Source organism: Talpa europaea (genome assembly GCF_964194135.1).
Source record: "Talpa europaea genome assembly, chromosome: 11".
In the NCBI taxonomy this organism is placed as follows: domain Eukaryota; kingdom Metazoa; phylum Chordata; class Mammalia; order Eulipotyphla; family Talpidae; genus Talpa; species Talpa europaea.
This window is the reverse complement of record NC_140078.1, coordinates 20,509,804-20,535,789: the sequence shown is the minus strand read 5'-3', so window position 1 is coordinate 20,535,789 and position 25,986 is coordinate 20,509,804. Positions and strand designations below refer to the sequence as shown.

General features: G+C 43.4%; 1 protein-coding gene across 1 annotated transcript; it reads left to right on the top strand.

Moving 5' to 3' along the window:
• Nucleotides 1-1,933: 1,933 nt before the first annotated feature.
• Nucleotides 1,934-25,765, top strand: GSS (glutathione synthetase; the record flags this gene model as incomplete). The annotated part of the gene is made up of 12 exons (XM_084246666.1): nucleotides 1,934-2,062; nucleotides 7,471-7,616; nucleotides 11,056-11,131; nucleotides 11,434-11,573; nucleotides 12,246-12,362; nucleotides 17,223-17,303; nucleotides 17,404-17,481; nucleotides 18,583-18,649; nucleotides 22,467-22,661; nucleotides 23,083-23,164; nucleotides 24,493-24,682; nucleotides 25,642-25,765. The coding sequence occupies 12 exons, from the start codon at nucleotides 1,934-1,936 to the stop codon at nucleotides 25,763-25,765; spliced, it is 1,425 nt and encodes a 474-aa protein (XP_084102792.1).
• Nucleotides 25,766-25,986: the final 221 nt, after the last annotated feature.

Genomic DNA, 25,986 nt, shown 5'->3' with positions numbered 1-25,986 from the left:
AGTGAGGCGCCTAACAGTGAGATGGAGAGAAATCTAGGAATTCAAAGTGCTGCACTATATGTTTTGATAGAATCCACAGGATATAGGGAGAATAGGGTGTAGAGAAGTAACAGCAAAGCTTAGATCCCCGGGGTGGGGTTTATCAGAAGAGGAACAGATTTGTGGGGGTGGCAACAATAAATAGTGGTTGTACTGAGATTCCCAGTAAGCAGTCGGATATTCTAGAATGAGGGTCAGGAACGCACTATCGTGAAGGTCTAGATTTGAGTGTCATCAGCAAAATAGAAATAAAGCCACATGAAGAGTTGAGGCAGTAGAATGAGAGGGACAAAGAGCACATTTAACACTTTCACAGTGATTATTTTTATGTCTTACCTTTTATGTCTATCCCCAATAGACAATGTCAAGGGCTTGGCATTAAGTGCCAATCAGTGTTTACCAACTAAGCAAGCCTGATAATAGGTAGAGATGTTGGAATCTGAGAACTGTGGCAAGATGGAAGCTTAGCCAGAGGCACAGGTTCTAGTCCTGGTTCTGCCACCAGGTTGCTCTGTGACCTGTATATAAGTGAAGTGGGTACAGCCAAAAAAAGAAGCTCCTAAGTATAGACCTCCAAGCACGGCTATGCAACTTCACACAGATTTTTCTCATTTAATTCATACCACAATCTTATTTATAAAGGAAGTAATATTATTGGCTCAAATTCCAGTCTGAATGGTTCCAGAGCTTTGTCCTCTACTATCACTGCCCTCATCTATCACCCAACAGGGAATGTTGTCAGGACCTTCTTTCCATCATATCTTCATTCTTTCAAAGCATTGTGATGCGGCCAGCTGGCTTTCATAATTATTCTAACAATAATTCTGTTACGGGAAAGGAGAATGGGGCTGAATGTGATGGAGGTTATTCCTGGCACAACTGAGCCAGGTAGCCTTGTTCTGTTCCTAAAATCAAATGATAGTAGGGCAGAACAGAATTAATGACTGGTGTTTCCAGGTTTTTAATTTAGATTTTAAATTCCTGGGGCCTACTACAAATTGAATTAGTATCAGGATGTGTGTTTCTGGACAGCCAGTGGGACTCTGTTATATATGACATCTGGGTTTCACTTATTTCTATCCTGCTTAATGTGATTCTCAAATATAGTTTCTCTTTTGGTGCTGTGATGATATTTATCCATACATACATGAAATGTAATCATTTCCTGCTAGTAAGTCTGCTTGGGAGGGATACACCTTATCTGCATTTCATGGTATTCCACAAAAGGCTCTTTCCCTATCCCCATCCATGCTACATAATTTATTTGCGATCTGTTGGCATGGATTGTTAGAGCAAGAAAGAAAATTAATAATCCAGGAAAACTTGTTAAAAATACAGAGCTTCAGTCCCTTTCTCTTCCTCAGATCTCTTGAATCAGAATCTCTGGGTGGGACCCAGAAACCTGTATTCTCTCCCAAGCTCTCCAGAATATTTAGCCAGGTTTGGAAACTACTGGTCAACCCCATCCTCCTTCTTTCACAGATAGAGAATCTGCAGCTTTGGGAGAGGAAGGAACTTCCCCAATCACATATGGCACTAGTGCCTCTTTCTCAATGAAAAACATTGGACTGAGAACCCAGAACTTGGGTTCAAGTCCAGGTTTAATAATCATTGCCTGGAAGAGTCATTTTACCTCTCTGAGCTTCCTCCTCCTTATTGTGAGAATAATGCCAGAACTGTATTAGGAATCAAAGGAGAGTGTGGCAATGGAAATGCTTTGCGAGGCTTTCTGTTTTGTGCACATGAAAGTTGTTAAGAGCTGGTACTAGTTAGTGTTCATGCCCCTGTACCACACTGTTCCCTCTTAAACAGGTTAGAATCCTGCATGTTGGAGGTGATTGCTGAGCCCAAGCCATCTGTCACCAAGTCCTCCCCTCTTCTATTGCAGGTTGGGATGGCTACTGTCTGGGAGAATCTATTACAGGATGAGCAACTGCTGGAGGAGCTGGCACGGCAGGCCGTAGACCGAGCCCTGGCTGAGGGCGTATTGCTGAGGACCTCACAGAAGCCCAACTCCTCAGATGTAAGCCTCTGCCCTGCTACACACAACTCTGACTACATTGCTCAGGGTCACACTGAACACTGTCTGGCCCCTGCCAGGCTAGAGGTAGTTCCTTTGGCTCAGAGACCTCATCTCTTTTGCTTTATTTAATTTTTCTCAAGAACTAGACATATGTAAAAAAGCAACATGCTAGAGTAGTCAATTTTAAATCTGGGATTTGAAGTGTGATTTAGGCAAATTACTTAACATCTCTCAACTGCATTTTCTTCAAATATAAAAGAAAGGATAATATTGGGACCTACCTTTGAGTTGGTAAGAGAATGAGAAGATGATTCACATGAATGAAGCACTTTGCCTAGTGAGCTGTTGTTTTTTTAAGACTTCCCTAATCACATTACCTTCTCTAGAATTGGTTGTATATCCTTCTAGGTCATTCTCTGTGCATTCACATACACTATATACATAGTTTTTTAAAAAAAATTGAATCACACATTATTTTGTGATATGTTTTTAGTTTTTTTATTTAACATCTGTCCTAGAGCTCTTTTCAGCTCCTTCATTAGGATCAACTTAATTCAGATGCAAAATATGCCAGGTGTTGATGTGTCACAGTTTAACTTTCCTCTACTAGTATCTATTTAGGTGGTTTCTGATATTTTTAGACTACAGATAGCCTTACAGGGAACATCTATATGCAGGCCTTGTTTGGGCATTTGTCTAGGGTTGATACATAAAATTAGAGCTGCTGAGTCCAAGCCACATCTCTTAAAAATCTTACCCTTTACAAAAACAAACAAAAAACCCACCTTTTAAATTTTGTGACCAGGTAAGACATTTTCATGGTTCAAAATTCAAAGGGCTTAAGAGTTTGTGGTTTAACTCCCTTCCATGTTCCCTAGCCACTCAGTTCTCCTGTCCTGAAGGCACTCTTATTTATTCTTGCCAATAAAAAAATAATGTGTATATTCCTGCTTCCCTTCCTTACTTTTTACAAAGAAGCTTACTGGACAAACTCTTGTGTACCTTACTTTTTTTTTTTTAATAGTATGCTTTATGAGCATCCGTATTGATAACAAAAGAGCTGCCACCAACTTTTTTTTTTTTTTAGTCAAGTCACATTCTGTTGTCTCTGTGTGCCCAGAATCTAGTTAAGGGGCTGGTGGAGAGTCCAAAGGGGTAAGTGTGTGCTGATGCCTGAGTAATGAGAATGGCCGTCACCTGAGGCAGACACTGGAAGGTCTGCCTCTCGCTGTGGAAATATGGTTGCTTGATTTGTGGACTTTAGAGTTTGTGAACTGCTTGTCTGAGTGCAGGATAAAGCATTTACTGCTCCCAGATTTTGTTTCTTCTCTTAATCAACAGGAGATAATTTTGTATTAATGTCTAGTACTCATAATTGCTGAAAGTTGGTGGAGCCTAGAAAAGAGATTCCCAATCCAGAATTTGTATTCTTTCCCAAGTTCCCTGTGAACAGGACACTGTTTTAAATACTTAACATGAATTGATTATTTAACTCCATGAGATTCCCAGTCCAGAGGGGAAAAAAAAAAAGTGTATGAATGTGTGTGTGTGTGTGTGTGCAGTTTAATTTCATATCTTTACTGTCTGCCTGATCTATGCTAGAGCATTCTAGGCATTGAGGACACAGGTGATTCAGTCAGAGATCTATCCTCTAGAAATTGTGCTCCAGTTTGAAAATGTACACAAGATAAAATTAAATAATATCACATCTATGAGGAAACATAGGCAGCCTGCTGCACAATATTAACTGTCATTTATTAAGTATTTGCTGTGTGCCAGACACTACTCTAAACACTTTGGAATCACTAACTCATTTAATTCCTCACCACTATAGAGATAAGGAAACCAAGGTCAAGAGATGTTAAGTAACTTGCTTGAGATCATTTAAATGGTGGTGTAATCAATGAAGCCAGAATTCAAATCCAAGGAATTTGCCTCCTGATTTGGTGCTCTGGACTCCATGTTTTACTGCATCTCCCAGGATGCTGTATAGGACATCTGAATGTAATTCATTAGTGGTATTTTGAATTAGATCTTAAAAAGGCAAATAACAGAAAGGACCAGCATAACAGAAGCCCCACAGTAAGAAAATGCAAGATATGTTCAAAAGAACACTCTGAATTCAGGGCATGTAAGTGCTCATAGTGGTAGAGAAGGCAATCCAAAGGCAGGCAAAGGCTTTGGCTACTGGGTGGAAGAAGAGCATGAACTTCATCCTGTCTGTTGTGCCTACAAACCAGCCTGTGCAGACTGAATAGCTGGCTTCTGCAGTGTTTAGGGAGTTAATTCATTTTTAAAATACAGGAACAGGATACAGAATTCAAAAGGGTATCCAGTATAAACCAAATCTCCTTTTGCTGTCACTGTTCTACCCACAGAGGAAAGTATTTTGTTGCTTTTTCACCAGAATATCTTTAAAATATCAAAACCAACTTTTTTTAATCATGAAATTAAAAAACATCTAGATACCCAGTTTGTCTTGAAAAATCAGGTCAGGGCCTCCCTGGTGGCATAAGAGGTTAAGCACAGCACTGTGAAGCTATTCACAGTCTCTACAGCACAAGTTGGATCCCCCACCTACCCACATGGCCCAGCAGACCTCTCCTTTCTTGCCCACTGTTCCCCTCAGCAGTGTATTTCAGTCAGTCTGCTTGTTCTGTTCCCCACTCCATCTCTGGTGAATCCTCTCACACATACCCCACACACACTTCTGGCCCATACCCCAGTTCTTGTATGCATAAATAAATAAAAATCTTTAAAATAAAAAAAAAAAAAGACAAAAAAGAGGGCCTCCCCAGTGGCGCAGTGGGTTGAGCACAGTACTGTGAAGCTGTCTGCAGCCTCTACAGTGTGGGTTCAATTCCCGGCCGGCCAAGGAGATTCCCACATGGCGCAGCAGACCTCTCCTGTTGCACCCGCTGCTCCCCTCAGCGGTGCTTTTGGTCTCTCTGCCTGTTCTGCCCCCCACTCTGTCTCTGGTGAATCCTCTCATCCTCCTGCACCTATGGCCTGTACCCCAACTATTGTATAAATAAAAAATAAATCTTAAAAAAAAGAGAAAAGAAAAATCAGATCAGCTGGAAACTAGAAAAGTGGTTTCCTATGTGGCAGCAGTTTGAGTAGAGTTCTGGTTTGCCCCTCTTCAGATAAGATGAGAGTTTTTCTTCTCCCCGTCACTCTGATGGAGTTTTTCATCTCCCTGACTGTGAAACAGATTGTTTATTGTTATGCATATGCTATAATTTTTCTTATGGTTGAAGAATATTACCCTGTGTCTGTGTCTCAATCAAAAGTGAAAAGACCTTGTGTTTCAGCCATTAGTCTATGGACAGTGGGGAACATCTGTATATGATCAATCCCAAATAGAAGTGGACATCCTAGGTCCTGGGGACAGAGGCAGAGGGAAGACATAGCAGAAAAATTCTTTGTGCATTTTCAGACCAGATGAGACTTGTTGAAAGAGGCAGCATTCTGGGTTTTATAGCCAAGGAAATGCCCCTGTAATCATTAAACCTGAACTCAGTATGAGATCATGCCTTACATAATCTCCAGTAATTCCCAGTCTAACTCATAAAGGCTTCAAGCTGGGGTGAGGGGGTGAGGGTAGGGATGATGGAGGGGGAGTGATCCTTACTCTTGCAAATACCCTTCCTCAGTTTTGTCTTAAAATAGATGCTGAGAATGGCGATTTGGGAATTACCTATCAAAATTTAAATGGATTTACTGTAATTACCTGGCTTTTCCACGTTTAGAAATTTATAATTTATGACTTCATAAATTCCAAATACCTAGTATGTGTATTCTAGGATATTCATAAGAGTTGACAATAACCCGGGAGGTGAAAAGAAAACACCTAAGTGTTCATAATATAAGCGTAGATTCAACAAATTTGGTATATTCAAAAATAGAATACTATACAGCCATTAAATCTGAGCACACATGGACATACCTCTGAAATATTAAAACAGACAAAGATGAAACAATCTATGTGTAATATGATTCTATGTGTGTAAGAAAAAGAAAATATGTATGTACATAGTTATATTAGTATAAAGATGCTAGATTATGTGAGATACTAGTACACCATTTGCCTCTAGGGAGGCGTACTGGGTCATTGGGGCAAGGGTGGGAATGAGACATACTTTTCACTATGTATACTTCTATCTCTTTTGAATTATGTATCATGTGTTTATATCATCTATTCAAAATTGTATTTATTTTTAAAAATAAATACATAAGTGCCAACTTCTAACACCAAACTTGTACTACCATAATGGCAAACTGGTGTTAACTCAGGTTGAACTTAGGAATGCTTTATAAAACAAGTCACATGATCATGCCCTCTCACCCAAGTTCTAGTTCACTGGCTGTTGGGAATCTCAAAATGCGTTATCTATTCTAGAAACAATGTTCTAGATACTTTTTGGGTTTCCAGGCCCTCTCCAAATATAAAGAACTCAGAACATGGCTGAACTCCAGGCATGGCAACCTGGTCACCATCTCCAACACTGAGGGAAAACTCCTTACTTCCACTCTGGGGGCCAGAGTTCACTCTTCCCCATTGAGAAGGCAAAAGTACTAAAGGGTGTAAGTTCCTGGTGTGGGGAGGGGTCTGGGCATGGATACCTGCTGGCTAGGAGCTCAGTGTGTATGTGTGTGTATTGTTAAATAACCATCCTGGTTCAGCTCCCATTTGACAACTTTGTGTAATTTTTAAAAAAAATGTATTTGTTCATGCATACATGAATTAGGGTACAGACCAGAGTTGTGGGGGGTGAGAGGATTCACCAGAGACAGAGCGGGGACCAGAACAGGCTGATTGACTGAAATACACTGCTGAGGGGAGCAGCGGGGGAGTCAGGAGAGGTCTGCTGTGCCATGTGGGTTAACTCCCTGGCTGGGGATCGAACTCGTGCTGCGGTAGCCACGATAGCTGATAGCTATCCGCTATAGTAGCGGATAGCTTCATAGGTTGCATCTTAACCCCTTGCGCCGCCAGGGAGGCCCCAACCTTATATAATTTTGGACATGTTATTTAACTTCTCTAAGACTCAGTTCCCTTATCTATTTATTAAGTATAGATAATAATAGTTTCTTCCTTTGCATGATCAACTCATGCAAAGTATTTAAAGCAGTGCCTTGCACACAGTAAGTGCTCAATGTTTTTTGGGGGGGTTTTGTTTTTAACTTTAATTTTTAAAAATTTGAACCATCAAGTAATTTTTAAAATTTTATTGTTTTTTCCAGTTTGATCTTTTTGTCTTTAATGTAAAGAGACAAAACATTAGAATCTAGAACTTCTCTTGGTATCCCTTCCTCATCCTGTTCTCTCTCCCTTCCCAGAGGTAACCACTATTTTCCAGGAAAACAACCCAACTTAGGTGTCTGTCCCTCTCTTTCCTCACCAGGTGGTGAGCTATGCCCCATTCACGCTCTTCCCCTCACTGGTTCCCAGTGCCCTGCTGGAGCAGGCCTATGCTGTGCAGATGGACTTCAACCTGCTAGTGGATGCTGTCAGCCAGAATTCTGCCTTTCTGGAGCAAACTCTTTCCAGGTACTATGCAGCAGGGCTGGGGGAGGGGACCAGTTGCTACTAGAACCAAGAGACTAAAAAAATGGGGAACCAGGAGTAGTTGGTCTAGCAGCTGAGTCAGTGGGGGAAACAGGGTCTGCCCTCCAAGAAAAATAAATACTAGAATAGAAGTTAGGAGAACTGGCTTCTAATCCTTGCTCTACCATTTACTTATATGGCTTTAAACACAGCCCCTTTCTTTTCTTTGAGCTTTAAATATCTTCATCTGTGAAATAGGGCGATTGGCCTAAATCTAATGTCTCTTGACATTCCATGATTCTGTGATCTGTGACCCCTGCTTTGTTTTTGCTTTGTTCTTTAAATCAAATTTCATTAATTTACTGTTCATTTACAAAGCTATATAATTTTAGCATAGCTTCACAACTCAATATATGTATAAGCTTCCCTCGTCCACCACCAGAGTTCTAGGGTCATCATGCTATCAAACTGACCCTTTCTGCCCATTGAAATACCTCCTTTCCCCTTTCCTTCTGATAACCACCGAATTTTTCATAGTCTAAGAATTATTTTTTTGTTGTATCTTGTAGTTTGCTTGGTTATTTACAGCCTACCTGTGAGTAGAACCATCTGGTAATTGTTCTTTACTTTCTGACTTATTTCACTTAACATAATCACCTCAAATTCCATTCATGTTGTAGCCAAAGGCAAGATTTTATCTTTTTCAATAGCTGGGTTTCTTGTCCAGTCATTAATTCCTTATCTAGTCATCAGTCAGTGGATGTTTAAGTTAATTCCATGTCTTGGCTATTGTGAATAATGCTGCTGTGAACATAGAGGTACATATATCTTTTAAAATTCTTGTTTTTATATTCTTCAGATAAATACCTAGGAGTGCTTTTGCCAGATCCTATCATATTTCTGTTTTCAGTTTTTTAAATACTCTCCATACCATTTTCCATAGAGACTGCATCCACTTGCAATTCCACCAAAAGTTATTGAGAGTCCCTTTTTCTCCACATCACCAATACTTGTCCTTTCTAGTGTTTTTGATATAGGCTCTTCTCACAGATGTGAGGTGATATCTCATTGTGATTTTGATTTCCATTTCTCTAACAATAAGTGATTTTCAGAAGTATCTATTCAGTTCTTTTACCCATTTTTTTTGATTGGGTTGTTTTTATGTTGTATGAGTTCTTTATATCTTTTGCAAATTAACCCCTTGTTGGATATATGATGTGCAAATAGCTTCTCCCATCAGTAACTCCCTTTGAAGACTGAAATTTCCCTTTGGGATTAGGGAAGGTCAACCTAGTTTTAGAGAAAATAGAGGGCACTGGATTTAAAATCGGATTTCATGTTTCTTAAACAAAAACCCTTTCTTGTCACCTAGGCCTCTCTGGTCTAGGTGGGATGTGGTGGGCCACCTGGCATGAGGACAGAGTCCCTGAAATGACTGCCACCACCACACCATCCCTCCACTGTCTCTTCTCCCTTGATCTTTCTTTGCCGCAGCTCCTAGGAACATGGGAAATGTTTTTGTTTTATTTTATTACTTTAGTTTTCATTTTCTTTGCTTTATTTTAGAGTTAAATTTTTATATTAGAATTAAATAAATACATGTGTATACATATATGTAAATGTATGTATGTGAGAAAGAGATTGCACATATACAAATGCATGTGTGATTTTTTTCCCAAAAGAAAACAATTCATTTCTTTTTTTTCCATTTTACATCCTTTTTTATTATTAATTTTTTTTACATCATTGTTCATTTTTAAACAATATTTGCTTCTCCCCCCTCAGGTGTAGTCCCCATAGAGTTTCCTTCCCCAATGCACCTGTGCACCATCACCTCAGTCCCCTGTGCTTCTCCCTCTCTCCCTCTGATCCCTCTCCCACCTCCTCCCCTGCAGTAAGTCTCTGATTTATAATTATCTGGTTTTGCTTCAGACAAAATCTTTTTTAAAAATTCACATTGAGTTGAGGGTGGATATGAGAAGGGATCAGGATAGTAAGAGGTTTGGAAACCATTGACTTGGAGCTAAAAACCTAATGAGTCATGAATGTGTAAACAGTACTGCCACCTTCCTCCCCCAGATCTTTCCTGAGGCATGCCTGGCTTTTGTATTGTGAAATAGGAGCAGCCTGACTTAGGACCTTTACCTTAATAATGCGATTATGTGAGAAACCTTCCTTGCGGCCATTTCTGCAACCTCTGACTTCCCTGATTTCCTCTACTCTAAAATGCACACACTCTGGTAGGAAAGAAGCACCCCACAAGCACATATGCTAGAATAATAGAGAAGTATCTCTTCAGAAGAAGGGAAATGTGTCTCAACTTTCCTAGGGGGGCTGAAGCCATTCTGAGAACTTTCTTCCTTCACAAAGGATTGGGAAACCCCACAAGAGAACTGTCTGGGAAACTGGAACTTGGGGGCAGGTCTGAACTCCTCGGACTCAGTGGGGTCCTATAACAAGATCAGCCTGCAAGTCAGACTTGAGCAAGCACACAGAGATTGCCCTAAAATCTTGAAAGGTAATAGTGTGGCATTAGTCACCCATGAGTACCTGTTCCTGAGGTTCCTGAAAGCCAGACAGAATGGGCCCCTATTTCATATCACTTGTCACAGCAGCATGCTGGGCCATGATGATGAGCCAGCACAGCCATGGTCCCCGGCCTCATGCAGTTCATAGTCAAATAGAAGAGCCGAAAGCCAACTCTGATCCTCACACAAGGAAAAATAAGGGAGGAGAGGGTAGAGGGTCGTGCAATCATTGCTATAAAGTAGAGGACCACGGTGCAAGGGAATCTGACCCAGACATGGAGGGTTTCCCTGAGGAAATCATGTCATTTGAGGACTGGTTGAAGAGAAAAATAGGATAGTTATCCTGAGTCAGAAAAACCTTACTGAGGCACAGGGCATGACTACTATCTCCTAATCTCCAAGGGCTACCATGGAAAAAATGGAGAAGACAATCCTGAGAGGTCCCAGCATGTGAGAAAGCTATAGGGAGTGAATGTTGGGGGAACAGGAAGGCTTGCCACCATCAGCACTACTCAAGTATAGAATGATTACATCACATGTCATGTTTGAGTTCTTCGTGGGGCCAATACTGTTTTCAGTTCTGTACATGTAATGCCTCATTTACTTCTCACCATGACTCAACGATATATTCTTCTCTTCATTTTAAAAATGAGCAAGCTGAAACACAGAGGTGAAATGACTCTCTGAGTTTGCCTAGTAGTGAATGGTAGAGCTAGGATTTGAACCCAGGTCACTAGCTCTGGAGCTCACATCCTCAACCACTGTTTTTTACTGGTTTGTGTGGTATTCAAGTGTGGTTATTCAAGTTTGGGCCACTAGAGTCAGAAAGGATTTAGCAATCAATGTAGAGGGGTGTAACTCTTTGACCTTTAAGGTCCCACATAACCTAGAAAATGTTCTGTTTCTTCCTCCAGCACCATCAAAAAGGACGACTTTACCGCTCGTCTCTTTGACATCCATAAGCAAGTTCTGAAAGAGGGCATTGCTCAGGTAACCATTCCCCATGTTACCCCAGTCTAGGACCTGCCCCTTCCACCTCGGTTTTGTTGCTCTTTATCAGAAGTTCCGATAAACAGGCCCTGAATGCATGGGAATCTGCCTCTCATCATTCCCCACGGGGTTTGTACTTCAGCGACCAATTGTGAGGTTACCCACAGAATGTTTCCACCGGCTTTGGGAGTATAGCACAGCCCCTGATCTCTCTGTAGAGTTCTTGGTATGTCTTGCTCTGTGGCTAGGCCCTCAGAGCCAGCTCCTGGGCAAATGTCCTCAACCTTCAGTTTTCCCCACAGACTGTGTTCCTGGGTCTGAATCGCTCAGACTACATGTTCCAGTGCAACGCTGATGGCTCCTCAGCCCTGAAACAGATTGAAATCAACACTATCTCTGCCAGCTTTGGGGGCCTGGCATCCCGGACCCCAGCTGTGCACCGGTGGGTCTCTTGGGCAGCCCTGGGCACACCATTGAGGTGACAACCTAATAAATCTACAATCCCGGTGGTCAGGGAGGGGCAGGAATCTTCAACTCTCACCTTCTAGGTCCTGGGTCTTATGCTTCTAACACCTTATACCACAGAACAGTTAGGTCTTGGCATGTCAGGGGCAGAAGGATTGACATAGCTCATCTAGTACTGCCCCATCATTTTATGAATTGAGTATCCTGGGCACAGGGAATAGTATTTACAAGATCCCTGAAGAGAGAAGGAACTTGACTTGTGGGAAGGTCTGAAAAAAGGTCAGAATCCAAGGCAGAGATGGATGCAGGGGCTGCCTGTGACACTGCAGGAATCACTTCCTGTGATTGCATATGGCCTATAGCAGGATCCCAGATAGCATCTGGGGCTTAGGGAAAGGGTTTCAGCTCATTGAGGGGTTTGCATGGATACACAGGGCCTCAGGGTTCCTCTGGACATGTTCACCAGGGGCTAGGGTAGGGCACCCCAGCATATTCCAGCCTGAGGTGGATTCTTCAGGAATGTAATGGTAAGATACATTTTAATACTCAGCTGATTCTCAACATGATGTTCCTATATATATGTGAGTTCATGGTCAGAGGGGTCTTCCAAGTCTGCCCAATTACTGAACAGACATCTCTCTTCCAACAGACATGTTCTCAGTGTACTGAATAAGACCAAGGAAGCTGCCAAGATCCTTTCCAATGATCCCAGCAAGGGACTGGCCCTGGGGATCGCCAAAGCCTGGGAGCTTTATGGCTCAGCCAAGTAAGTGGGTGACAAAGTGACAGCGGAATCCTACTTTAGATTCAGCATTCCTGGGTTTAGCAATTTCTTTGCCTGATCACTGCCTGATATCGTTAGGGATTTGAGGGAATTTTCCTACAACAGAAGCTTATACTTTCAGTGCCAAAATTATTTTAATGAAGTTTTGGAATTCTTTTTTTTTTTCAAGATTTGTTTTATTTATGCATACAAGAGCTGGGGTATAGGCCAGAGGTGCTGGGGGTGGGAGTGAGAGGATTCACTGGAGAAAGAGTGGGCAGCAGAACAGGTGGATCTACCAAGATAGACTGCTGAGGGGAGCAGCGGGCCAGACAGAAGAGGTCTGTGCCGTGTGGGTCAGCTCCCTGGCTGGGGATTGAACTCGCGCTGTAGTGGCTGCAGAAAGCTTAATAGTGCTGAAACTTAACCCCTTGTGCCACCAGGGAGGCCCCTGGACTTATTTCTTAAATAAGAGATGACTATAATCTTTTCCTGTTGACTGGAGATATTATTATGCTTTTCATTGATTGCATTTTGATGTAATGCAGAGAACTTACTAAAGAGGCATGTGAAGTTGTTTGCCTGTACTAATGGCACTAAATGTTAGGCTTTAAGCTTTTGCCCTTTTTCTTCACAGTTCTCATCAATTTCCCTATTATCACCTCTTCTTACTGATGTCAGTGTACTTGAATTTGGAATTCTCCACTCCCATCCCCATGCCTCCTTTCTAATTTGCTGTGGTTTGGGAAAGCAAATGTTCTGGCTTGTTATGATTCTGTCCAAAGAATATGAGGGCCTCTTTGATGAGTGAATGCATAAACTTTGATTTAGGGAATTTATGGGGTCTATTTTAATTGCTTAGAGGCATTTTTTTTGCTTCCTTCCTATTTCTCAACTGTGTTCCACATGTGTGAAGATGCTAGGTTGGTGACTTCTGAATAATGAAGAGGTCCTATACTAACAATTATTGCATTGTTAACAGAGCACTAATAGTTAACCCTAATGAGCACTTAGAAGTGCCCCATTTTATGCTAAGTGCTTTATATACAGGGTCTCATTGCTTCCTCATATTTAAACCCTTGAAGGTAGAGACTGTTTATTCCAGCATTTTATGAGTATGGAAACTGAAGTTCAGAGAAATAAAGTGAATTGCTATAGGTCAAGTGGTGAGTCAGTGGTAGAGCCCAGAGTCCACTTTACTGCCTCTAAGAGAGCCTCTCTGGACTTACTAAGCCTTATTAAGACTCAAAAATCCTCATCGGAGAAATATTCTGTCATGTAGAGCTCTTGGCTAGGTTGTATTTTAAGAGTGTGAAGCCAAGTGATGGGTCAACTGTGGAGCTGCTGATGGATAAGTGCTACAGACAGACTCTCCTGCCAGGCTGTGAGTATCATGGAGAGGAGGCTCACGTGTGCAGACAGACTCAGGTGGGTGGGCACTGTGGCTGCCTGAGCCAGATCTGGCTCCCTTCGTTCTGAAAATAAGAGGCACTACTGCTGACCCAGCACATGAACTTCTTTTCTCTGAGTGTCAGTTTCCTGACATTTGTTAAATGGAGTTCAAAATAATAAAAGGTGGTGATGAGAAGTAAATGATACCATGGCTATAAAAAAATGCTTTAAAAAATTCAATGAGAGGCCTTCTTGGTGGCGCAGGTTTTAAAAACTTAGTACTATTATGCTATTGCCAGCCACTGCAGCCTGAGTTCCATCCCTGGCCAGGGAGCTGACCCACATGGCGCAGCAGGCCTCTCCTGTCTCGCCCGCTGCTCCCCTCAGCAGTGTATTTCAGTAGATCTTCTTGTTCTGCTCCCCACTCCGTTTCTGGTGAATCCTCTTACACCCTGCACCTCTGACCTACACCCCAGCTCTTGTATGCATAAATAAATAAAAATATAAATTAAAAAAAATATTTAAAAAAAAATTGATGAGGCTCACTATGTTGCACTTTCAACAATAATTATAGTAATGTTGGCTACAATTTAAGAAGTACCAGGTTTATTTTTCAGAGGAGTAAATTGAGGACTCAGAGACTCAGAGTAACTGGCCCAAAGTCACACAGCTAATAAGTTTAGAATTCTTGTCTCTCAGCCCCTAACAGTTATGCTCTCTACTGCACTGTTCTGCCTCTAAGAAGTATGGTCCCATACTAGAAACTGAACAAAACTGAGGCTGGAACATTTATAGAGCAAAAGAATTTTCATTGATTATCTCATGCTTTTTAAATTTAATTTTATTTAATTAAATAATTTAATTAATATTATAAAATGTGTTTAACTTTATTTTATTGAGGTAACATTGGTTTACAATAATATATATATAATTCAGAAGTATCATGCTTTTAAAAATTTTTTTAGAGAAAGTATGGAAAATGAATTATGGTTTCAACTTTAGCCATTTAGACAAACCTCAAAATACAGGATCTATGGTTGGAACAAGTATGGATAAGACAAGGTAATTCTTGGTGTCAAAGATTGGGAACTATGATCTGTTTAACACTCTGTTTTCTAGTTGGGGAAGTCAGGGCCCAAGGAGAGAAACTGACTTGCCCAGAGATGCACCACAAGTCACTGGCAGAGTAAGAACTCGAGTCAAGAATCCTCACTTCTAACAAGCATGCTACTGCCACCTCACCTCCCTTAGCTGACAACTTTCCTAGTCCTGCTCTCAATAGGCTACTGAGAACTGAAGGTAGGAGGAGGTAGAATGTGTTTTCCGAGTCTGGCTTAGGGACAGGCTGACTTAATTAACCAGGGCATATAGTTCCACTTTGACCTACAGCCTCCAGCCTCCTCCTCATCTCTTCTTGGAGATGAGTCAGCCTCGGCCAAGTGCCACCCTTCTACACATGAGCAGAGCAGAGCAGGCTGCAAAGTGAAGAGCAAGGTCATTGGTCTTCGGGACTCTCAGGGCAAGGTGTCTTGTGAGAATTTCATGCTTGGTTTGTCTCTCAGATAGTACCCAATTCAAAGCCAAAGCTCAGTTTAATCATGTCTGACCTCAAGAAATGTCAGGGAGGTGTACTAGTGGGTAGGGAGAGTACTAACCCCATATTTTGGCTAAGTGGAAAGGAGTTGGTCAGAGTATAATCTAAGTGGTTCAACTAAGGTCAAGAGAAGTAGAGACAAAGAGACAAGTGTCCAACTACATACTTAGAATCCTAAGTGAAAGTCTGGGCATCAAGAGTCTCAGCAAGAGGTTACAGGCACAGAACATTTATAGCTACAGAAAAATTAGAATTAGGTACTGCTGAACATCAACCCTGCAAGAGTCTGCTAGAAGAATAACCTACCTTTGACAATTGAAAATAGCTTGATTGGTAGCTAAACAGATAGTTCTTCAGCATTAAATTTCCCCTGAGTCCTTGAGCTCCTGCTTCTTTAAGAAACACATGGAGGGCCTCCCCTGGTGGCACAGCGGTTGAGTGCTGGGCTGCGAAGCTGCCGCAGCCTCTGCAGTGCCGGTCCTATCCCAGGCCAACGGGAGAGGGTCCCAAATGGCGCACAGACCTCTCCTGCAGCGCCCGCTGCTCCTCTCAGCAGTGTAATTCTTTGTCAATCTATCTGTTCTGCTCCCCGCTCTGGCTCTGGTGAATTCTCTCACCCTCCCATGCTTTAGAACTGTACTCAGTGCTTGTATAAATAAATAAATAAATAGATAGATAGATAGATAGATAAATAAATAAATAAATCTTAAAAAAAAAAAAAAGAAACATGGATAAGTAGAGAAGAAGAGGCCATGTAGGCCCCCAGGTTCACATAAATATTGTAGGACCAAAGGTTGCCCTGTGTCCACCACAAATGGTGAGAGATGATGCCTTATTTATAGCTGACTCTGTAGGATTTCTGTAGAATAACTCTATTGAGTTATTCTAATGTTTCATGCAAGATTCTGTACAGTCTAATAATAGGGTCACGAGCCTCCAAACCTCAGCATTGTTCTTTTTTTTTAAAAAAAGATTTATTTATGTATACAAGAACTGGGGTACAGGGCCTCCCCTAGTGGCGCAGTGGTTGAACACTGGGCTGCGAAGCTGCCTGCAGCCTCTGCAGCGCTGGTTCTATCCCAGGCTGCTGGTGAGGGTCCCACATGGCACTCAGCCCTCTCCTGCTGCGCCTGTTGCTCCCCTCAGCAGTGTATTTCATCAGTCTGCCTGTTCTGTTCCCCGCTCTGGCTCTGGTGAATGCTCTCACCCTCCCGTGCTTCTGACTGTATCCAGTGCTTGCATAAATAAATCAATCTTTAAAAAAAAAAAAAAGAACTGGGGTATAGGCCAGAGGTGTGGAGGGTGAGAGCATTCACCAGAGACAGAGTGGGGAACAGAACAGGCAGACTGACTGAAATACACTGCTGAGGGGAGCAGTGGGCGATTCTGGAGAGGTCTGCTGTGCCATGTGGGTAGCTTCCTGGCTGGGGATCGAACTCTTGCTGCAGTGGCTGCAGATAGCTTCATAGTGCTGCATCTTAACCCCTTGTGCCACCAGGGGGGCCCCTCAGCATTGTTCTTTTACAAAATATTCTTCACTATTCTCACAGAAAAGATTTTTGAATCATTATATTTAGTTCTAAGAAAAAGCCCTCTTGGGTTTTTGAGATGGCGTTAAATCTAAATTTTAATGTGCACAGAAAACTAATATGACTGTACTATTTCACTTACATCCTGAAAAGCAGAGACATCTCCACTTGTTCCAGGTTTCCTCTTTTAAGAAAATAATGTACTATAGCCTCAGATGTCTATGCTTGGGGCAGTCCTGAGTTGAGAGAACAGTGCTTTCTAGGAATCTGTCCTCATTCCCTAAAAAGATAGGGTGGAGTTAGGACAAGCTCTGTAGCTGCCTTGGACCACCTGTGCTCTTTCTCCAGTGCTCTGGTGCTACTGATTGCTAAAGAAAAGGAAAGGAACATATTTGACCAGCGTGCCATAGAGAATGAACTACTGGCCAAGTAAGTAAAGGAGGGAAGACCTCCAGATGTGCCTCTAGGATTGGGGAAATCACTCAGAACAGAGCACCCATCCCCTCTGATCCATATCCATCTTTCCCAGGAACATCCATGTAATCCGGCGAAGGTTTGAAGATGTCTCTGTAAAAGCCTCTTTGGACCAAGACCGGAAACTGTTTATGTAAGTTCCAAGGAGCATTCCCCAAGGAACCAACAGAGGACTGGTTTAGGGAAATTCTGCCTCCCACTCCCCTTAAACAGTCATTTCTTCTGGGAGGTGTGATGGCTTGCTCCATTCTGGCTGAATTTTAGGAGAGAATTCTGAAATACCCATCATTGCAGCAAATTTTAGAGAAGGCCAGCCAAGTTCTGCATCTAAAGGGTTGTATCAGAACTACTGACATTATGGAAAATGTTTTTTAAATAACCTTGACTTTTATATGCCCCTGGCCTCCCAAATGTTTTTTTGCCTTTCTTGGTGAGAGGTAAAGTCAGATCTAGGCATAGGGCTGGGAAGTCAGGGAGGAAGGGGTAACAGAATGAGTCACGGCTCATTCTGTGATTGATCTAGGTGCTGCCTTCTGGGCTCAAGCAAGATCAAGGGGCCTAGATCTGTAGGTCTTGTGCTTCCTTCCAGGGACCGCCACCAGGTGGCTTTAGTACCTCATGTTTGGGTAGCATTACTTGCAGCTCACACACTCTTTAGATCTGGAACTTTGTGACTCTTAAAATTAAGAAACTCCATGAAATTTCTCTCTTAACTATTTTCAAAATGTGTTTATCACAAGAAAATGAAGTTGTTAACTTTCTAGATAAACCAGACAATATCAAATAAATCAAAGAAAAGGGAAAGAAGTTCCAAAGCCAATCTGTGTTTTAATTAGACTCATAATTTTGTATCTTCCCACCTTCATATCCACCATTGTTAAAAAAATCTTTCTGATTTCAGCTTTTTAACGGAGGTAAAATACAAGTGTATTTTGCTAAATTTGGCAATATGATTCTGCTGCTTGATAATTTTGAGCCCCCAATTTTTTTTTTAATTTCCCTAGATGTGGAATGTTGTAAAACATTTTTTACTGTACACTTTTGTGTTTTTAGTAGAAGGAGTGGCAATGTGGGTATCTCCTTTATTAGTTCCCATGAAACCTCTCCTCAGACTACCCCTGTGGACTGACTTTCAAAGAAGCCAAATTCATTTTGATACACTTTGAAATGGATTGAACCACTGAACACATCAGTTTTAATTTAACGCAGCAGCTTTCTCCATCCTGTGTTCCAGGGATGGCCAGGAAATTGCTGTGGTTTACTTCCGGGATGGGTATATGCCCAGTCAGTACAGTCTACAGGTTGGTATTTTCTATTCAATCATTCCTTGCCCCCTGGGACCCACCATCACTCCTTGGAGACCCAGTTCAGACATCACAACAATGTGGGTTTGCCCCTGAGCCCTGGCTTCAGTTCTTCCTTAGGGAATTCCATGCCTCTCATTCTTTACAAACAAGCACACTGTATTCAGTCATGGTGATTCAGCCTTTCACACTGTTTCTAGGCTTGTGCTGGTAAATGTTTATCAAACATCTTTTTGGGGGGGCCCCAGTATGTATCATTTGTGGATTTCTAAATAGCCCCATCATAGCCAATTTTAGGCTACTAATTTGACATCTTATTTTTTTTTAATTTTTGCAATTTTTGCATAGAAGAACTGGAGTGTAGGCCAGAGGTCCGGGGATTGGGGGGAGGGTGCGGGGGAGAGGATTCACCAGAGACAGAGTGGGGAACAGAGCAGGTGGATTTACTGAAATACACTCCTAAGAAGAGCAGCGGGCAAGACAGGAGAGGTCTGCTGCACCCTATGTTGGTCAGCTTCCTGCCTAGACTCAGGCTGTGGGAGTGATAGCGCTGAGACTTAACCCTAGGCCACCAGGGAGGCCCCCAATTTGACATCTTTGAACCCAGAATTGGGAAGAGATGGGTCCCCTCAGCTCTTGACAGCTGATGCAAACCATTTCCAGCATACCACTGACAATGGTTCCTGCCAACCCTTACCTCTCTTGTCTGTATCAGAGGTTTTTTGTTTGTTTGTTTGTTTGTTTGTTTTTTAAAGATTTATTATTTATTTATTTATTTATTTGTACAAGCACTGGGTATAGTCAGAAGCGCGGGAGGGTGAGAGAATTCACCAGAGCCAGAGCTGGGAGCAGAGCAGGCAGAAGGACCGAAGCACACTGCTGAGGGGAGCAGCGGGCGGCAGGAGAGGTCTGCGCGCCATGTGGGACCCTCCTCCTGTGGCCGGGGAGCAGCCGGGGATCGAACCAGTGCCGCAGAGGCCGCGGGCAGCTTCACAACCCAGCGCTCAACCGCTGTGCCACCGGGGAGGCCGTATCAGAGGTTTTTATCACTTGCGCATTCATGATAACAGAAATGAGGCTTTCACTTGATCTTGCTTTTTTACCTTGTAGTTTCAAAATTATGTTCTATGTCCATTATTTCATTTAATCCTTATAACCACTCTGTGAGGCATATTATTATCCCCATCATACAGATGGAGAAACTAATGTTTGGAGAGCTGCAGGGGCTTGTCTAAATTCCCACAAGGAATTTCTAGGCTTTCTGACTTTCAGTCCAGTGGTATTTGCGATAGGTAATTCTTCTCCCTTGGCCCTAAATGCGCAGTATGGAGAGGCTCAGAAGCCCTGGTTTCAATTGGATGAAAGTAAAGTCAGGAAATACCGTGAGTGGTAGGTTACGGGTCATCATCCTTGGGCTCTACCTGTATAATCATGGGCCTGTTCCTGACCTTTTCTGGGCCCAGTTTCTGTAAGTTGAGGGGACTGCACTAGAAAATTTAGGGTGCTCCTTCCAGATTAATAATCCTTTGAATATAGGATTTTCCCTAAGGCCCACCTGTATAGGGAGCAAATCCACAACGATGGCAGCTCCATAGAAGGTCCTTTCCTCAGGGCTGTAGTTAGTGTGATGGAACTTGCTGAGCTAACGCAGAGAAGACCTATACATTTGGAAAATGGATGCAGGTTCTAGGACAAGGGATTTGAAAGAAGGGACCAGAGAAAACTTTAAAAAGAGGAATTTGAACTAAAATGGAAGGAAATTCATGCATAAAGAGGACAGTTTTAGGGGATTGAGAAGCTCAGTCCAGGTTTAGAACATGGAGATAAATCTGCAAGGAACAGTGATTTACTTGGTGTCCCTAGGAAAGCCCCTGCTCATTTCTGAGTTTTGCTTTCCCTGCTTCTAACATAATGACACATCTTTAGGTTTCTCTCTAGTATCAAGGCATCAGATGGCGTAACTCTGCACGGAACACCAACCTAGTAGTTAAATGAGTGGAATTAGTGGTGAAGACCAAAGGTGCTGATCATATCAATAAGGGATAACACAATGGGTGTGGGAGGAGTAGGGATAATGTGCATAGGCTTGATTCTGCTCTGGGCAGTTTGAAATGGTGCAGAGCCAAGGACAGCCTGTCCTTTCAGTGCCTGAGAAGGAGGACTAGAGCTCGAGGACAGACCTTTTGGTGTTTCCCCGCCTCTTACAACCTACACACCTGGCATACCAGACCATTCACACCGTGATACCCACCTGCAGGCCTTTGTTCATATGTTTTGTTAACTGAGTATCTTTTCTGTGCTGAGTCACATGTCAGACTTCCTGTCCTAAGGATGCCACTCAGATTTCACCTCATTAAACAACAATAACAATTATTGAGCATCTACAGAGAGCCATGTAGGGTGTTAGACACTGGGGATACAACAAGAAGCAGGCGGCAAGGGTCTGGTCCTTTCATAGTTCACAGTCTGTTCAGGGATTTGAGTATCCAAAAGGAAATAAAAATTGAAATTTTTTTACTAGTTGGGGAAAATTCTTTGAAACAACAGTGTGGAAAAACTGGGTATTAAGCTGCACACCCCACCTTCTGGAAGGGCGCACATTTCCATTTGGACTTGGTGGTCAGGTTGAAGAGCTCAAGCCTGGGACAATGGTGCACAGTCCTTGCACATCAGCCCAGTTCTGCTCTGGGTCTACACCTGGAGCTGTACACTTACCCTCTGATGCCCCCATGTTTTGGTTGTATGTGGCCCCAAAAAATTCTTAGAAGAATCCAATGATGAAAACAAAGGTTCAAGAAACTGTAAGAATGCAGACATAAATGGATTACCAACAAAAGGACCAGCAGAAATCTCTGATAAAAGAAAGACCAAAGGAAGGTTCCCAAAGGATCTCACTGTTGTAAAAATGGACCCAGTAACATGAAGCACCTACTTGGTGATTGCCTCTGGCCTTTTTCTCTGAGATCAGAATTCCGGATGGATTAGGTACTTACTTTATACTAGTCAGGAAATACACTATATTTATATTTAAGATGCATTTAGTTCTATTTAATGACCTCACTCCTGAGTTTCATTAAAGTAGCTTTCATTTCTACTACTACAATTTTAGTAATATGAATAAACAGAAGGCTGTGCCAGTAAAAATAATAATAATAATAAAAAGGAGGAAGTATGAGAAAACCTACGCTGAATAGAGTGGTCAGGGAAGGTTTCTTTGAGAAGGTGACTTGGAGCAGAAACAAGAATGAGAAGCATCTAACCATTCACTGGAAAAGCCAAAAGGGAAAGAACTCTAGGCAGAGGGAAAAGCAGCAAGTGCAAAGTACTGAGGTGGGAATGATGTTTGTGTTTTGAGGACTGACAGGCTTGGATGGCTGGAATGTGGGAGTGAGGGAGAGGATAGCATGGAATGAGGTTAGAAGGAGCCAGAGCCAGATCGGTGGGAATGTAGGCTATGGACAAGAGTTTGCATTTTATTTGGAGTACAGTGGGATTTTATTTGGAGTACATAAACCAGTGCCCCACCCTCTTCAAGCTTCCTCATCCATTTTCCTACACCCTTATATATTTTGTCATGATGATAGTTATGTATGGTACTAGATGGTGAACTCCCTGATGGCGAAGTCTTGCAGATTGAAAGGGGCCACACCTGCCTCACAAAGCTGTTGCAGCGAGCCTGGGAGATAATCATGTGAGGCTAGAAAGTACAATATGAGGCACCTGATGGTGCTCAGAGAAGGAAACTTTGAGCGAAGACTTATAGTCAGCCAAAATGAAGTAAAGCAGAATTCCTTTTGTTTTCTCCATGCTGCAGAACTGGCAAGCACGCCTGCTGCTTGAAAGGTCACGTGCTGTTAAGTGCCCGGACATTGCCACCCAGCTAGCTGGGACCAAGAAGGTGCAGCAGGAGCTGAGCAGGAGGGGCATGCTGGAGGCATTGCTCCCTGACCAGCCTGAGGCTGTGGCCCGCCTTCGTGCCACCTTTGCTGGCCTTTACTCACTGGACATGGTACGTGGGTAGCCCTTTTCTTCTATTACGGGCCTCGGTAGCAGGGACCTGGAACCCAACGTGTTGGAGAGGCTGGAGCGGCACTGGGTCTTTTAGAATCCCAAGAACCTGGCTGGGTGGGGTGGGGGCTGGAATCCATTGTAAACTTTCTCAGCAAAGATGGAGATGGGGATGTAACCAGGGGAAGGGGTTGAGGCAGATAGTAAAAATTGGGAATGTCTCTATCTGCTTTCCAGGCCACCTGCTGCAGATGCCTGCACTTGGCCAGAGAAAGCTTGATCTCATTGTGCTTGTGGGTTTGTTAGGGTTTATGGCTGTTCCCTCTCCTGCTCTTCCTGTGATGCTGCTTTGCACAAACAGGACCTCAGCTCTTGCCTCTTTGGCCTAAGACTCCTGATACCTGCTTTCTTGCCTCTTTCAGGGTGAAGAAGGCGACCGAGCCATCACGGAGGCCCTTGCCGCCCCTAGCCGCTTTGTGCTAAAGCCTCAGAGAGAGGGCGGAGGTAGGTGGTTGCCCCTTTGCAGGGCTGCTTTAGAAGTGGGACTAGCAGGCTATCACCAGTGCTAAGCAACCCTCACTATGGACGCCACGCTGGGCTGTGGGAGATACAAGCGGAACTGACATAGGCCCTGGCCCTGGACAGGGTCCAGGGAGACCCTGTGACCAAGTACTGTGGCATGCAGGGGGTTTTCACTAAACAGCACTGGAGAGTTGGATGGATTTATTCTGAGATGTCTGGGGTGCCAGTATATCCGGAGTCTGAATGTCTTCCTGCCTAGTTTGAACTCCTTGAGGGCAGGGAGCATATCTACCTCACAGACCAGAGGACATGATTTTTTATTTTCACTTAAGGGATAGATAGGAGTGAAAAAGGTGAGAAAAGGGGGAAGAACATTCTTACAGAAGGAACAACCTCAAGCAAAAATACGAGTCCATGAAAGGATGGTGTGTCTGGGGTTAACGAGTAACTGGTGAGGCTGGAATGCAGTGTGGGGAATGGGAAATGGCAAGGATTTGGGCTGGAAGAGATGGTTTGGGACCTGACTATGAAGGGCATTGTTGCCTGTATGTAGGAAATATGATCTTAGCCTAAGGTGGTAGGAAGCCATTTGTGAGTTTTAGGGAGGGAAAGGACACATGATTGATCCAGGATCCATGTGTCCATCATGGTAGAGCATGTCCCAGAATTAGAGGAGACATGGGTAGCAGAGAGGCCATAGAGGAGGCTGGTACATTTTCCAGAAGAGCAATGGAGAAGCCCAGACTGGGACTATCACAATGTGGAATTGGTAACAGATAACCGAGGAGGAGTTAAGACTCAGGAATGCCTTTCGCCTGATTGTGAGTAGGAAGATCCAGGAGGAGATGTTCTGCTTGGACATGTTGACATATTCTGCTTGGACATATTGTAGGGGTGCATGGGATATTCATGTGATGTCTAGACCAAGGAGCTTGAGCTAAAGATTTAGGAGTTAACGATTTATAGGATATAGATGGAGCCTTAGAAGAGATCTCCCTGGGGAAAAAGTGTGTATATGGAGGATCCAGCAAGACGGAGGCCCAATTCCTGGGGGATGCCACACTTGAGAGGGGCAGGAGCCCATCAGGGAGACTGAGAAGGAACAGCCATAGGCAGATAAGTGGAAAACCAGGGCAGGATGGTGTGGATGGGGGTGTTCACTTGTGAGTAAGGGCTTTCCTGTTGAGGTGATGTTCCCTCCCCGGGAGCCAGCTGTGTCCTGGCATCAAGAAGAGAGGCTGCTGAAGTGGGGGCACAAAATAGAGTGGGTGGGCCAGGGGTCCCAAGGTGACTGGCCAGTGGAATTGCAGGTAACAATCTGTATGGGGAAGAGATGGTGCAGGCCCTGGAGCGGCTGAAGGACGACGAGGAGAGGGCCTCCTACATCCTCATGGAGAAGATCGAACCTGAGCCTTTTAGGAACTGCCTGCTACGGCCTGGCAGCCCTGCTCGGGTGGTCCAGTGCATCTCAGAACTGGGTATCTTCGGGGTCTACGTCAGGTAAGCCAGCCAGGAGGGGCTTCTCCTGCCAGAGAGCCAAGCAAGCCAGCCTAAGCGAAACTGGGTGGGGACAGGAATCAGTCTCAGCTCTCCCAGGCCCTCGCTGTGCTATCTGCTTCCTTAGCTAGGAAATGAGACCCAGGGCCCAGACCTGCCTACCTCTCAGGGCAATGAAATGAAGGCCAGATGAGAAGTGTTTTGCCAGCTATAAAGGAAATTCCAAGTAGTATCAATGTGGACGTGAAAATAAGGTCTGACAACCTTGGGTCAGGTGACCACAAGGAGGAAGAAATGTCCAGCTCTCAGACTGTAGGGGATCCTGGGGAAAGGTGTGATGGCCAGCTAGAAGATACTCATGGCCTTGAAAAACCGAGTGCCCTCTGGTTTGGATTTGAGCACTAAAGAATCAAGAAAAAAGAGAGAAAGAGCTGGGAATTTGTAAGGAATGGCTCCTGGTCCATCATATCACTTCCCGTAAATACTCATTCCAAGGTCAGGGCAAGGAAGAGATACCATGTTCTACGCTGCTCCCCATCAGAGCCTGCTCTCTCTACAGTCTTCTCCTCTAACCATTCAGCATATCCACCTATCTCCCTCTCCCCGCCAACTTCCCACCACAACCCTCTTGAGAGAGAGGTAGAGATGGAAATTTACAGCTACAAAACATGAAATGTGAGCCTGGCATCATGCTAAGAGCTTTTCCTGCTTTGTTTAATCCTTATGGTCATCTTGCAAAGTGAAAGGGATTATACCTATTTTAAACTGAGGAAACTGATATTTAGAAAGGCTCAGTAACTTGCTTAAAGATACAGACCTAGTAATTTCTAGGTCTAGAATCCAAATCTGACTTTAAAATCCCACTACTTTCTCAGGTGTAGTAAGTTACCCATGTACTGCTCAGCTGGGGTTTGAGGGCTGAAGCCATTTGATAGACTGTGTGTCTCCTCCCATTTTTATAGGCAGGGAAAGACACATGTGATGAACAAACATGTGGGGCATCTGCTTCGTACTAAAGCCATTGAGCATGCTGATGGAGGCGTGGCAGCCGGAGTGGCAGTGCTGGACAACCCGTACCCCATGTGAGGGCACAGTCAGGCTGGCCCAGACTTCACTCAAGAGACCATCTATTCCTCTCCTAGCCCTTCCACCATGGGGGGGGGCTGATCTCTTTTAGGACCTGTAAACACTGGATGCTTTCTCCCAGCTCTCCCATCTGATGACCAGAAAAGCTGTTTCCCTTCGGTGAGATCTAAAGGCCCCTAAATCATCAAGGTATGAGTACAGTAAAAGAAAGTTGCTCTGAG